The sequence below is a fragment of the Phacochoerus africanus genome, chromosome 12 (assembly GCF_016906955.1).
Source record: "Phacochoerus africanus isolate WHEZ1 chromosome 12, ROS_Pafr_v1, whole genome shotgun sequence".
NCBI lineage: Eukaryota > Metazoa > Chordata > Mammalia > Artiodactyla > Suidae > Phacochoerus > Phacochoerus africanus.
Genome location: NC_062555.1, coordinates 39230366 through 39243022, shown reverse-complemented (window position 1 = coordinate 39243022; position 12657 = coordinate 39230366). Strand labels below are relative to the sequence as shown.

The 12657-nt window shown below is 41.3% G+C and overlaps 1 protein-coding gene across 2 annotated transcripts in view; it reads right to left on the bottom strand.

Moving 5' to 3' along the window:
* RIGI (RNA sensor RIG-I) overlaps positions 1-12657 on the bottom strand; it is a 53069-nt gene that overhangs the window by 38573 nt on the left and 1839 nt on the right. For both annotated transcript variants that reach the window (XM_047755543.1, XM_047755542.1), the window contains exons 2-7: positions 7707-7841; positions 5840-6021; positions 4766-4913; positions 2831-2953; positions 988-1089; positions 152-305 (exon numbers count right to left, since the gene is read on the bottom strand). In XM_047755543.1, coding sequence (XP_047611499.1) covers positions 152-305; positions 988-1089; positions 2831-2953; positions 4766-4913; positions 5840-6021; positions 7707-7841 — 844 coding nt within the window. The remainder of the gene's footprint in view (positions 1-151; positions 306-987; positions 1090-2830; positions 2954-4765; positions 4914-5839; positions 6022-7706; positions 7842-12657) is intronic.

Genomic DNA, 12657 nt, shown 5'->3' with positions numbered 1-12657 from the left:
AAAAAAGACTTGAATCTATGAAGGAATTAATATCTAGCTGAATCTACCGTAAATTTTTTGGATCATGGTTTTCCAAAAGCAAAACAAAGCAGAAAACACATCGGTTACATGAAGCTAGAGAAAAAGAAGTTGGACCAACTGCTATACGTACCCAAGTCTTTCAAAATGTTTTGAGAACACAGATTTCTGCTGCTCATACACTGGGAGTTGAATAGCAAAAAAGACAACCTTCCCCTTTTGTCCTTGTGGAAATTTCTTAAGATGATGTTCACATATAAGAAGAGAAACAAAGGTTTTTCCACAACCTTTAGTATATAAAAGATAAAGAAAACATGTAACTAAGAGTATACGAAAATATTTCTGTAGAAAAATCATTATATTTGGCGCCCCTAAAACCACTGCTCTGACTAGTAAATTGGTAATGTGGGTGGGTTAAAAACTGGAGAATTTATGCAATGACTCAAAAGCCAAGTTACCTCCTGGGTCACATGCACTCAAACAGCCAGGGCCTGCAGGAAGTTAAAAGGAGTCATTTTTCTTTCCCTCCTCATGTTCCTTAGGATACCTTGAGACATATGAATAGAATGGTTTTCTCAAAAGACAAATGGAACAATGAAAAAAATGAAACTGGGGGAGGGGGAGGGAGTGGGATGGACTGGGAGTTTGGGGTTAGTAGATGCAAACCATAGCATCTGAAGTGGATAAGCAATGAGATCCTGCTGTATAGCACAGGGAACTATATCTAAATACTTGTGGAGGAACATGACGGAGGATAAGGTGAGAAAAAAAATTATGACCCAGGTATACAACCTGGGTCACTTTACTGTACAGCAGAAATTGACAGAACATTATAAATCAACTGTAATAAAAGAAATGTATAAAAAAAAGAAGAAACTGAAACTTGCCTGTTTTGCGCCAGTGTTCAACAAAAGAGGGGAAAAGGAAGCAAAAAGAGAAACAAACTATCAGTAATGGCAATCAACTTACCAGTAGGAGCACATATTATTGTGTTTTTTCCATTCTGAGCAGGTAAAGCGAGCTCCAGTTGGTAATTTCTTGGCTTCAGTGGGCTGTAAGTATGAGGTGCTTCTAGAATAAAACAGGCATTCAATTACCAAAGAGTGACTGCTCTGAGGAATCAAGGCAATAGCCATAGCCCAATAGACAAGGCTGACTCTAGGAAGAAAGGTCTTATTTAAGGAAGTTTAGAATCCTTGTCTCTAATTAATCATTCCAGCTTCTGCTCTGATTTGAAGTACAGCACTCTCTGTCAATGACAAAGTACCAAATGGCAAGAAGGAAAAAAAGAAAAATCCCACAAAGATTTCTTTCTGAAACAATCATGGGAGCCTCGTAAGGAGAAACTAGAGCAAGAAAGTCCTAATTCAGGGCCAGGCAGAGGGCTATTAACTAAAGGAAATGCTGCATGAGCCAAAACAACAACAAAAAAACCTTGCAAGATCTTTGAAAAACCTCAAGCTGTACAGACCTCCCCAAGTAATGGCTTTTTGAAAAGCAACCGCACTTTGTAATTCTGCAGCCTCTCACATGGTATTTTGTCTCAACAGAACCAGAAGTTTTTAAAAAATAATCAGAGGCTTTATCTCACTAACAGATAAGCATAGAGCATGTTAGGAGCTAGAAAAGATTTTGGAAATAATCTATTGAGTCCAAGCTACTCATTTTAAAGAAAAGAGGGGAGTTCCTACTGTGGTTCAACAAGTTACAAACCCGACTGTTATCCTTGAGGATGTGGGTTCCATCCCTGGCCTCGCTCAGTGGGTTAAGGATCTGGTGTTGCCTTGAGCTGTGGTGTAGGTCACAGATGCAACTCAGGTCCCATGTTGCTGTGGCAATGGTGCAGCCTGGCAGCTGCAGCTATGATTCAACCCCTAGCCTGGGAACTTCCATATGCCACAGGTGCAGCTCTAAAAAATGAAAAGCAAAGCAAAAATAAAGAAAAGAGGAAATTTAAAAGGTTAAGTGAGTTCACTAAGGACCTTTACAAGTCAGAAAAATTTAAAGCAATTTACATTCATTGATTTTATTCTGGAATGGCAAAAAATGTGTATAATTCAGTTTGTAGAAGTAATCTACATACTTTGTTTTTATGGTGTTATCCCCAAATCACATCTTCCTTCTAACACTACTCATTATTAACGCTAATTTCTCTCCTGATGCCCTCTTATAAATGACTTTTTACTATGGTTTGTTATGCAACTTTCTGGTCTCCTCATGACAATATGTTTCTGGAAACATAAAGTGGGTTTTATAAGGCTACAGCTAATTTAGACAGAGACTCTGTGTAAATTAGAAAAAGGAGCCCCTTTTTGGAGGACACAGCCCCTCTGCACCATTTGGCAAACAGCACAGGCTTATCTCGGCCCTGGCTCAATCTCTCAGCCCCACACATGTGTGCAATGCACACACCTCACTAATATACACTGCAGCCCTGGGATCTAAAGAGGAAATTGAACAAGTGACTCACAAAGAGTGGAAGTATTTCTTTATAAAGCAGGGCTGCTTTTGGATTTCAGAGACATGGATTTTCTGGGAGAATTCTATTTGCATTTTCAAAACAAATGTGCACATACTTCGTGATAAGAAGACCAAAAAAAAAAAAAAAAGAAGCTGGTGATATCCATGGAAGGGAGAGAGTGACTTTTCTAATTATAGAAAAGTATCTATTTTAACATAAATTCTCTTTTCTCTCTTACTTTTCCTTAAAGACCACTTTTGTGAGGCTATGACATTTGGCATTGCAAAACATTTCCCCACACAAAATACCTAAAGAGTACCATTATTGAAAAGAATAAACAATACTGAGTACCTGAAGAGGAACACGAATTCTGACTAAGATTCTGGTTTTCTGGTTCATCCTTGTAGAAAATCTGTACATCACAAGTTTTCATTTCGTCATCCTCAAGATCTTTCATTTTAACATCTTCTGCACCTTTATGACACCAAAAAAAACATCTTAGCATCTTTAGATTACCTGATTATGATCTTGGTGGTGAAAGCCCTACAAGGAGGTCATGATACTAAAATTTTAAATTTCCATTAAGTTTTCTCACAACTACTCCCTCCACTTTTTAAAACAACTAGAAGAATCTTGCCAAGTTTGAAATCTCGATTTGGAGTTGGAACGCCAGTGTCATTTAGGGCTTTGTTATTCAAAGTGTAGGATGAGGACCAGAAACTTGTTCAGGAACTTTTTAGAAATGCAGATTCTTGAGCCCCAGAAACTACATCTTAACAGGATCTCCCAGCAGATTCACAATCGCACCAAAGAAAAGAACAGAACTATTTAACAGACGTTTATGTCCCTGACCTGACCCCAGAAATCAGATGTTTATTTATACAGACAATTCTGGAACAGTATATCTTCCTAAAGAAGCCTATGAAAGGCTAAGGCCAGACACTCAGATGGTTTCCCAAACACAGCCTTTGAAAGGGAATTCCTGTTATGGCTTAGCAGTAACAAATCTGACTAGCATCCATGAGGATGCAGGTTTGATCCCTGGCCTCGCTCAGTGGGTTAAGGATCCAGCGTTGCCATGACCTGTGGCGTAGATCTCACACGTGGCTTGGATCCCACATTGCTGTGGTGTAGCTCTCACACGTGGCTTGGATCCCACATTGCTGTGGCAATGGACCCCTAGTCTGAGAACTTCCAGAAGCCTCAGGTGCACATAAAAAAAATTTAAAATAACCTATCGCTTTTGGTATGGATAAGCAATGAGATCCTGCTGTATAGCACTGGGAACTATATCTAGTCATTTAGGATGGAGCATGATAATGTGAGAAAAAAGAAAGGGTACATATATATGTAACCTTGCTGTACAGTAGAAAATTGACAGAATCTGTAAACCAACTATAATGGAAAAAATAAAAATCATTATATAAAAAATTAAAAAATTATAATAATATTCTGAGATGATGTTATTAACTTCAGGAAGCCAAATGATGGCTCAGATGCTTAATCACAACAGATTCTTTTTTCCAATCCTGTTCTAGTTCAGTTCCAGATGACTTCCAATTGAGAGAATCAGGCAATGTCTACCATGATTCTATTCTGAAAAGGGGGTGAGTTCTGGAGTTTGAACCTTTACCTCTAGAATTTTTAAGCTATTTCTGTGACAGTCTAAACCCAGACAGTGGGCTCAGACTCTGCCTCCCCACAAACTCTGGGCAGGATGGGCTAATTCTGGATGAGAGTAGTGTGTCCTTGGTCCATTTTTAGGAGTTGTATGCAACCCGACTAATTCTACAAAGACCCACCTGACTCCCAGTACCCAAGTTCAAGTTGGTCTCTCACTAGAGGTGTAGCCATGAGTATCTGAAGGAGAAAATGCCTCTGCCAGTGAGTGAAAACCAGGTAAGGGAGTTCCCGTTGTGGCGCAGTGGTTAACGAATCCGACTAGGAACCATGAGGTTGCGGGTTCGGTCCCTGCCCTTGCTCAGCGGGTTAACGATCCGGCGTTGCCATGAGCTGTGGTGTAGGTTGCAGATGCCGCTCAGATCCTGCGTTGCTGTGGCTCTGGCGTAGGCCGGTGGCTACAGCTCCGATTGGACCCCTAGCCTGGGAATCTCCACATGCCGCGGGAGCGGCCCAAGAAATAGCAAACAAACAAACAAACAAAAAAAGACAAAACAAACAAACAAACAAACAAAACCAGGTAGGAATGCAGGAAGCCCTACATAGAACCAGGAGGAAGGGCCAAGGGCCTGTTTTCAGACCCTCCTACCCTTCTGAACATCCTACCTTTGTCTACCATCCACAGTTCACTGAACCTGCTCTCTTCTTTCTCCAAAGCAAGTTTCAAAGTTTTAGGCCAGTTCTCCTTGTCTGATCTGAGGAGGCATTCAACCATTTTCTCTGCACCTGCCATCAGCCCCTTGCTGGAACAAATCTAAGCAAGGCAAACATAGTTTTGATTAAACAAGTATTTCAGAGGTTTCCCTTTTACAACTTTTTACTGAAGAAACAATTCAATCACTGTATACTCCGGTTCCATAGGTCTCCTTCATGACTATTCTTGCCCCATCCAATGTGTCTCTTAAGATACCCTTTCCTTCATCCTTGTCCTCTACATGTGATATCACCATGTCAAGCCTTGTGTTCGCACCTCCTCCAAGATGTTAGACATTATCCTCATCAGCAATATTAGGAAAACCAATCCATTTGATGACCACTCAAAATATGGGTATACTGGTATAGGTATATTTGGAAGGATAAAACAAAATAGTAACAAATGGGTTTTTTTTATGACTTACATGGTTTTTCTTATTAATCACAATAACTAAAATTTATTGAGCACTTATTACGTGCCAGGCACATGTAAGCCCTTTACACATATCCTATCATCCAATCCCTATAAAAATGCCATATGAATAAGTACTACTGTTATTTCCATTTTATACAGGAAGAAACCAAATAATTTGCTTAAGATCACACCACTAGTAAGTGGTTGAGCTAGGATTCACACAATTTATTTGTGTCCAGAGCCTTGAACACTTAACCACTGGAGTCTACAGCCTTTTTTCTTTTTATCTATTATACTGTCTGATTTTATTTCAACTTGCAAAAAACATTATTCACAAAAGTAATGAAATATAATTTTAACTGAAAACAGGGCAAACGTGAAAAAAACTTGTGACATAAAAATTACTTGGATCACAATTAAAGGTACTCTTCCAGGTCATTATGCCTTAGATTTGAGGACTTTCAGCGATTTCAATGACCTCTCTCAGGTCTAAAACAGTACAGAAAACAGAAGACATTCCCCATGTTCAAATTATTTTCCCCCAATTCAATATTTAATATTAATTAAAATACCTGTAGAATTTCTTCACATTCCTGACTAATTAAACATTCAGCTATTTCAGGAAGGATATCTTTTGGATTGATCGTGGTTTTAAATTCTGGTTGTAAACGCCTTAAGAGTGATCTGTACTCCTCCAACTTCTCAATTTTTTGGAAATCCCAACTTTCAATGGCTTCACAGAGTCCAGAATAACCTAAAAAGTAGGAAGAAAATGCAACTTTTTTGGAGACACACTAAAAAATACTTTGAAGAGTTCCCATTGAGGCTCAGTGGTAACGAACCGAACTAGTATCAGTGAGGACATGGGTTCAATCCCTGGCCTTACTCAGTGGATTAAGGATCCGGTGTTGCCACAAGCTGTGGTCGCAGATGCAGCTTGGATCCCGAGTTGCTGTGGCTGTGGTATAGGCCGGCAGCTACAGCTCAACCCCTAGCCTGGGAACTTCCATATGCCATGGGTATGGCCCTAATAAAAAAAAAAAATCTGATATTAATATCATAGAAATCATGTTTGAATGTATAGTGAAAGGATTCAAAACATATTTGTAAATCACCTCCATTATCAATGATCTTTGCAAAAGAAAATTCAATATCCATTTTAGGCACTCCACATTTCAGGTACTCTAACAACATAATCATCTCATAGGAGAAAGTACAAAGGATAAATTTGAAGTCATACATTTGGTCTTAGTATGAAATCTTCCCTCCAAGGTACCCTGTGAACTTCACCTACAATCTCTGATTTGCCTTTCAAACGGTCAAACTATCATGCTATTAAGTATCTTCTCAGTGCAAAGCAGTAAAAAGGGCAAAAATAAATATAAATTTTGATTTCTGCCCCTCAAGAGCTTACCTTCACTATTATTCTAAAAAGAGAATAATACATATAATGAGAAATCTGAGCGGGAAATTATTTCTAACTATAATAATCCAAGAAATGCTTTGCTCCAAGTTTCTCTCAACAGAATCACCAGGCTTATCTGACTAGAAGACCCACACTCTTTTCATTAGGCTAGAAAAGGTACAACAACAAAATGAATGCATACGAACCTATGTCTGATTCCCTAAACAATACACATTTAGTTTAAGCTTGTTTGAAACTTGATAATTACATCCTACTAAATGCAATTTTCTCCAACTTTTTCAAAAGTTTAATATTACATTTCTAAGTTTCACCTTGCTGTAGCTACATTTGTACATTTTCTTTTTTTTTTTCCCCCCAGGGGCCTCATCTGTGGCATATGGAGGTTCCCAGGCTAGGGGTCCAATCGGAGCTGCAGCTGCCGGCCTACACCACAGCCACAGCAATGCCAGATCCGAGTCGAGTCTGCAACCTACACCATAGCTCACGGCAACACCAGATCCCCAACCCACTGAGTGAGGCCAGGGATCGAACCTGAAACCTCATGGTTCCTAGTCAGATTCGTTTCCACTGTGCAACGACGGGAACTCTGATGATTTTCCTTTTTAATCATGACTGAGCACCTCTGTAAACCTAGGATGCTGGGACCTTTAAAGAGTATCAGGGAAATAGGTATATCTATACATTTCTTTTTCCTCCCCCCGCCCCCGTTTTTTCCTTTTGAGGGCTGTCATTACCACTGTTCAACCCTGAAGTGTTTTGCTAACAATAAATGTTGTACCTGTTTTTACAGGCTTTGCCTCCTTGAGACAGTCTTTCAAGGCAGGGCAGCCTTGGAGGGGGAAATCAGGGAAATTCTGCTTTTAGCCTCTAACTAGTCTAGTAACTAGGATTCCTGGCTTTCACTCAGGCTGCCCAGGTTCAATTCCTAAGCAGAAAATTAAGATCTCACTTCAAGCCATCAGGCACTGCTGTCTCTCCAAAATAACTCTGACTTGTAATAAGAAGGAACCAACCTGCTTGGTTAAGGGCATCCAAAAAGCCTCGGAACCAGCCTTCCTCCTGGAGCTCCAACAGGAACTGGAGAAAAAGCGACGCAGCCTCTGTCGGGCCCTTGTTGTTTTTCTCAGCCTGAATATGCTGCACCTCATCTACAAACAGAAGCAAGAATAACTCATCAAACTGCAGAACCTCTAAGCACTGGAAGTAAGACCACCATCATTGGAAGGGCTGTCAGACCTCAAATGGGGCTGAGGATTATAGCAAATCCCATGAAGTGCAGGAAAACAGCAAATTCTCCGCCCAGGCCAATCATGCCTATTCTTCACCAACCCACTTTCCTATCCTCTCTGGAAACATCTCTTAGTTTGTCGTGGAAGTTTGGGAACACGCTCTAGGGCAGAACTTAAGAAAAGGAGTTTCTCAAGGATATTTGCAAGAATCTCCCCACAAGGGAGAAGTCATGGTAGCATCAGGTTAGATGGAAGAACAAAGGCTGCTTCTAACATTTTGATTGTTTCTAGTTCAAAAGTCTGAATTAACTGCAGAGCTAAAAGTGTGAGGATAGGACCTCACTGTAATGCCATCGATAACAGCTATGGTGGACTCAGCAAGCAGAGTTATAAGTAGAGAGGAATTCCTGTTGTGGCTCAGCAGTAACAAACCTGACTAGGTTCCATGAGGATCCAGTTTCGATCCCTGGCCTCACTCAGTGGGTTAAGGATCTGGCATTGCCTCGAGCTGCAGCAGAGGTCTCAGATGCAGCTTGGGTTCTGTGTTACTGTAGCTGTGGCGTAGGCCAGCAGCTATGGCTCCAATTCGACCCCTAGCCTAGGAACTACATATGCCATAGGTGCAGCCCTTAAAGAAAAAAGGAAGAAAGAGAGATACTTTCATGGTCCTTCTCCAGGTTTTGTGCTAAGACATGTAAAAAAGTAGGAAACAGAAACTTCAATTAAATAGAGTCAGGAGACCAGAGGAGTTCTCATGCCGTGTGACCATAGCCAAGCCCAAGAGGAAGAACACAGACTCTTGTTTACTGACAAGAACTCAGCCAATGAAAAGCCATGGGCTCTACCACCCATATACAAGTGTTCTCTTGCTCTGCAGGAACTTGCACGTGGCTGCCATGGTTGCAGACCCCAGATTGCAATTCTCTGCTGATCCTAAATAAACCCATCTTTGCTGGAGAAATGTCTGGCAGTCTATTTCGGCTCAATGGATGGTAGGAAATACAGCAGAAAAGGGAAAGCAAAAGGAACTAAAGAGAAACACAGTGAGGTCAGGTAGCAGAAGACTACCGACCAACCGATGGTCACATTGACTTTAAACTAACTCCATGTCTGGGGTGATGACCAAACTGCTGCCTTTGTATAATTTGACATTTGATAATCTTCCAATTTTTCTCCCTGTCAATGGAATGGAAACTCCAGGGGAGTAAGTCAGTTGTCTGGCTGGTTAACCTCCATATTCTCAGAGATTAGAAGAGGATCTACCATTTAATATACATAGACTCAACAAAAGTATGTGAATGAATGAAAGAAAGGAAGGAATGCCTTCCTTCCCTGCCAAGGTCTCTGTCTCGGCAACAACAAAACAAACTCTTTCAAAGTGTAAAATTCAGGAGTTCCCCTCGTGGCTCAGCAGAAGTGAATCTGACTAGCATCCATCAGGACGCAGGTTTGATCCTTGGCCTTGCTCAGTGGGTTGGGGATCCAGCGTTGCCGTGAGCTGTGGCTTGGATACCATGTTGCTGTGGCTATGGTGTAGGCCAACAGCTACAGCTCCAATTTGCCCCCGAGCCTGGGAACCTCCATATGCCTCTAGTGCTGCCCTAAAAATATCAAAAAAAAAAAATAATAAATAAAATAAAGTGTAAAACTCAATGGTTTTTAGAGTTGTAAATCTATCACAACTATCTGATTTTACTGCATTTTTCATTACTGTAAAAAGAAATCTTGTATGCACTAACCCTTACTCCTCATTTTCCCTCCCCTTAGCCCAGGCAACCATTAATTTACTGAGTCTCTATGGATTTGCCTATTTTGGACATTTCATATGAATGGAATCATATAGTATATGTTCTGTGTGACTGGGGTCTTTCACTTAGCATAGTTTTCAAGGTGCATGCATACTGTGTCATGTATAATTCAATCCTTTTTAATGCTGAATAATACTCCACCGTATGGATACACCAATTCTGTCTATCCATTCATCAGTTAAGAAGCATTTAGGTTGTTTCTACAGCTTGTCTTTTATGAATAGTAATGCTATGAACATTCATGTACAAGTTTTTGAGTGGATATGTATTCATTGTTTTTGAGTATACATCTAGGTGCTAGACTGCTGGTTCCTATGGCAACTCCACATTTAGCACTGTAAGGAATTGCCAAACCGTTGTTCAAAGGAGCTTTACCATTTTACCAGCAATTTATGAGGATTCCAATTTCTACATATCCTTGCCAACACTTTTCATTGTTTGCCTATTTATTTATTGCTTTTTAGGGCCACACCTGCAGCATATGGAGGTTCTCAGGCTAGGGGTCGAATTGCAGCTACAGTTGTTGGCCTACGCCACAGCCACAGCAATGAGAGATCCGAGCTGTGGCTGAACCTACACCACAGCTCACAGCAATGCTGGATCCTTAACCCACTGAGTGAGGCCAGGGATCAAAACTGCATCCTCATGGATACTAGTCGGGTTTGTAACCCACTGAGCCACACCAGGAACTCCCCTGTCTTTTTAATTTCCACCACCTATATTAGTTTCCTGTGTCTGCAGTAACAAATTGCCATAAACTGGGTGGCTAAAACAACAGTATTCTCTCAGTTCTGGAGGCTAGAGTCTGAAACCAAGGTTCTGGCAGGGCCACACTTCCTCTGAAAGCTCTAGAGGACCATATATAGTCCTTGCCCCTCCCAGCTCCTGGTAGCTGTTGGCATTCCTTGGCTTGTGGCTGTATCACTCCAATCTCTGCCTCTGTCTTCACATGGCCTTCTCTTTGTTTCTCTGTGTCTGCACATGGCAGTCTTGGTATGAAGACACCAGTCCCATTTGATCAGGAACACAGCCTACTCCAGTATGACCTCATCTTAACTAATTACCTCTGTAAAAATCCTTTTTCCAAATAAGGTCACATTCTGAGCCCTGGAGTTAGGACCTCAATATATCTTTTGGGGAGGAGGGAACAATTCAATCCATAACTGTAACCTATGTTGTCACCTATCCCGGCTTCCTTGGGCACACAATCCTACCCTGTTCCTTTGAGTGAGTTAATTCTATTCCTAAACCCAGTCCTTACAGCTGGGTTCTTGTTTCCAGGCATCCCTGCTACTTACCAGCTATTACTGGTTCTCCACATGGAGGTCTAGGTTGGTCCAGTCACAGCTGAGACCTTCCCAGGTAAGATGCCTCACCATACCCTGGGCCGTTTAGTTTCACTCTGCACATGGTTGGGCCAAGCCTGCTGCTACCTGGCCCCTATATCTGCTGCTACTAGGTCGTGCTACTTTTCTCAAAAGCACCGAGAGTTGAATGCATGGGAACTGGCATTTGGGGCAGTCAGTATCTCCCACTCCTTTTGCCTTCCTGGCCACTCTGTGATGCCATCCTCAGCTTCCCAAGATAGAATTTATTGATCTCTTTCCTGTGCTTTCTTGCTGTCTTTCCATGCCTCTGACTGGAGTGCTAACACTGAATAGTGCGGAGTCCTCATGGAGCAGGGAGGGGGGAGGCATCCTCTCCCTTAGAGGGCGACTGTGAGCATGTTGTACTCATCTTTCTCTTCACATCATCAACAAAGTACCTGCCTCATGCATGTGTCTAAAATATGTTGCTGAGAGAATGGACAAGTGCTTAGAATACTGCCCACCAGTGCCCCTGCTGGATAAGAGTTAGGCTTGACTCCAAAGGGATGTTGCAAAAAATCTGTAACCCATACCCAGGTTTACCTTGAAACATCCTGGATAACTGTGAATAAGCCAAGCCTGAGAGCACCTCAGTAACCAAGCAAGCGCTCCGGGAAAAACATGGCTGCAGTGCTCCTTTCCCAAAAAGGCACTCATGCACAATATCCAACATGTGGAGAGAGGAATCACAGTAAAAGACAGTGGATGTTGTTAGTGTACTTTAAATATATGGGGGGGCGGTGTTCACGGGAAACTTCTGTATGGGCATAAAAGTTCCCACTGCCTTCTAACGAAAGCAAAAAAGTAAGTCAAAAAGCTTCTATCCAGCCATAATGCTCCTTAGTGTCTCTGAACCCTGAATCCTCACTGAATCCTGCTGATAAAGTATATTTGTCACAAGTAAAGTTAAAACAGAAATCAGAACTTCTAAGGCAGCCAAGAAAAAAGCAGGAGATAGAGAAACTTTATCAATCTAATAGAAAACAGAGAAAGATGGGGAGAAAGCAAAAAGTTTTTGTGATAAATGATAAAGAAAGAAGCAGGAAAGGTGTAAACTAAATGAAAACAGTTGCCTCTGGGGAAGGGCTCAAAATAAAAACTCTATGATATCTTTGACATTCAAAAATAAGGCAGTATAGGAGTTCCCATTATGGCACAGCAGAAATGAATCTAAGAACCATGAGGTTACCGTTTCGATCCCTGGCCTCCCTCAGTGGGTTAAGGATCTGGCGTTGCCATGAGCTGCGGTGTTCAGATCTGGTGTTGCTGTGACTATGGTGTAGGCCAGCAGGCAGCTGTAGCTCCGATTAGACTTCTAACCTGGGAACTTCCATATGCACATGTGCGGCCCTAAAACAAAACAAAACAAAACAAAACAATAAAAGAGTATACAAAATGTTCTTCAGCTTACTTTTTTTAAACTTACCTTTGGTGTTTTTATTGTGATTGTATTATAACTATAAATTAAAATTACTATCTCTGAAAAACTACTCCACCTATGCACTCCCATAGCACACTATGGTTTTCCATCAAAGCACTCACCACACTTTACTGATTTGG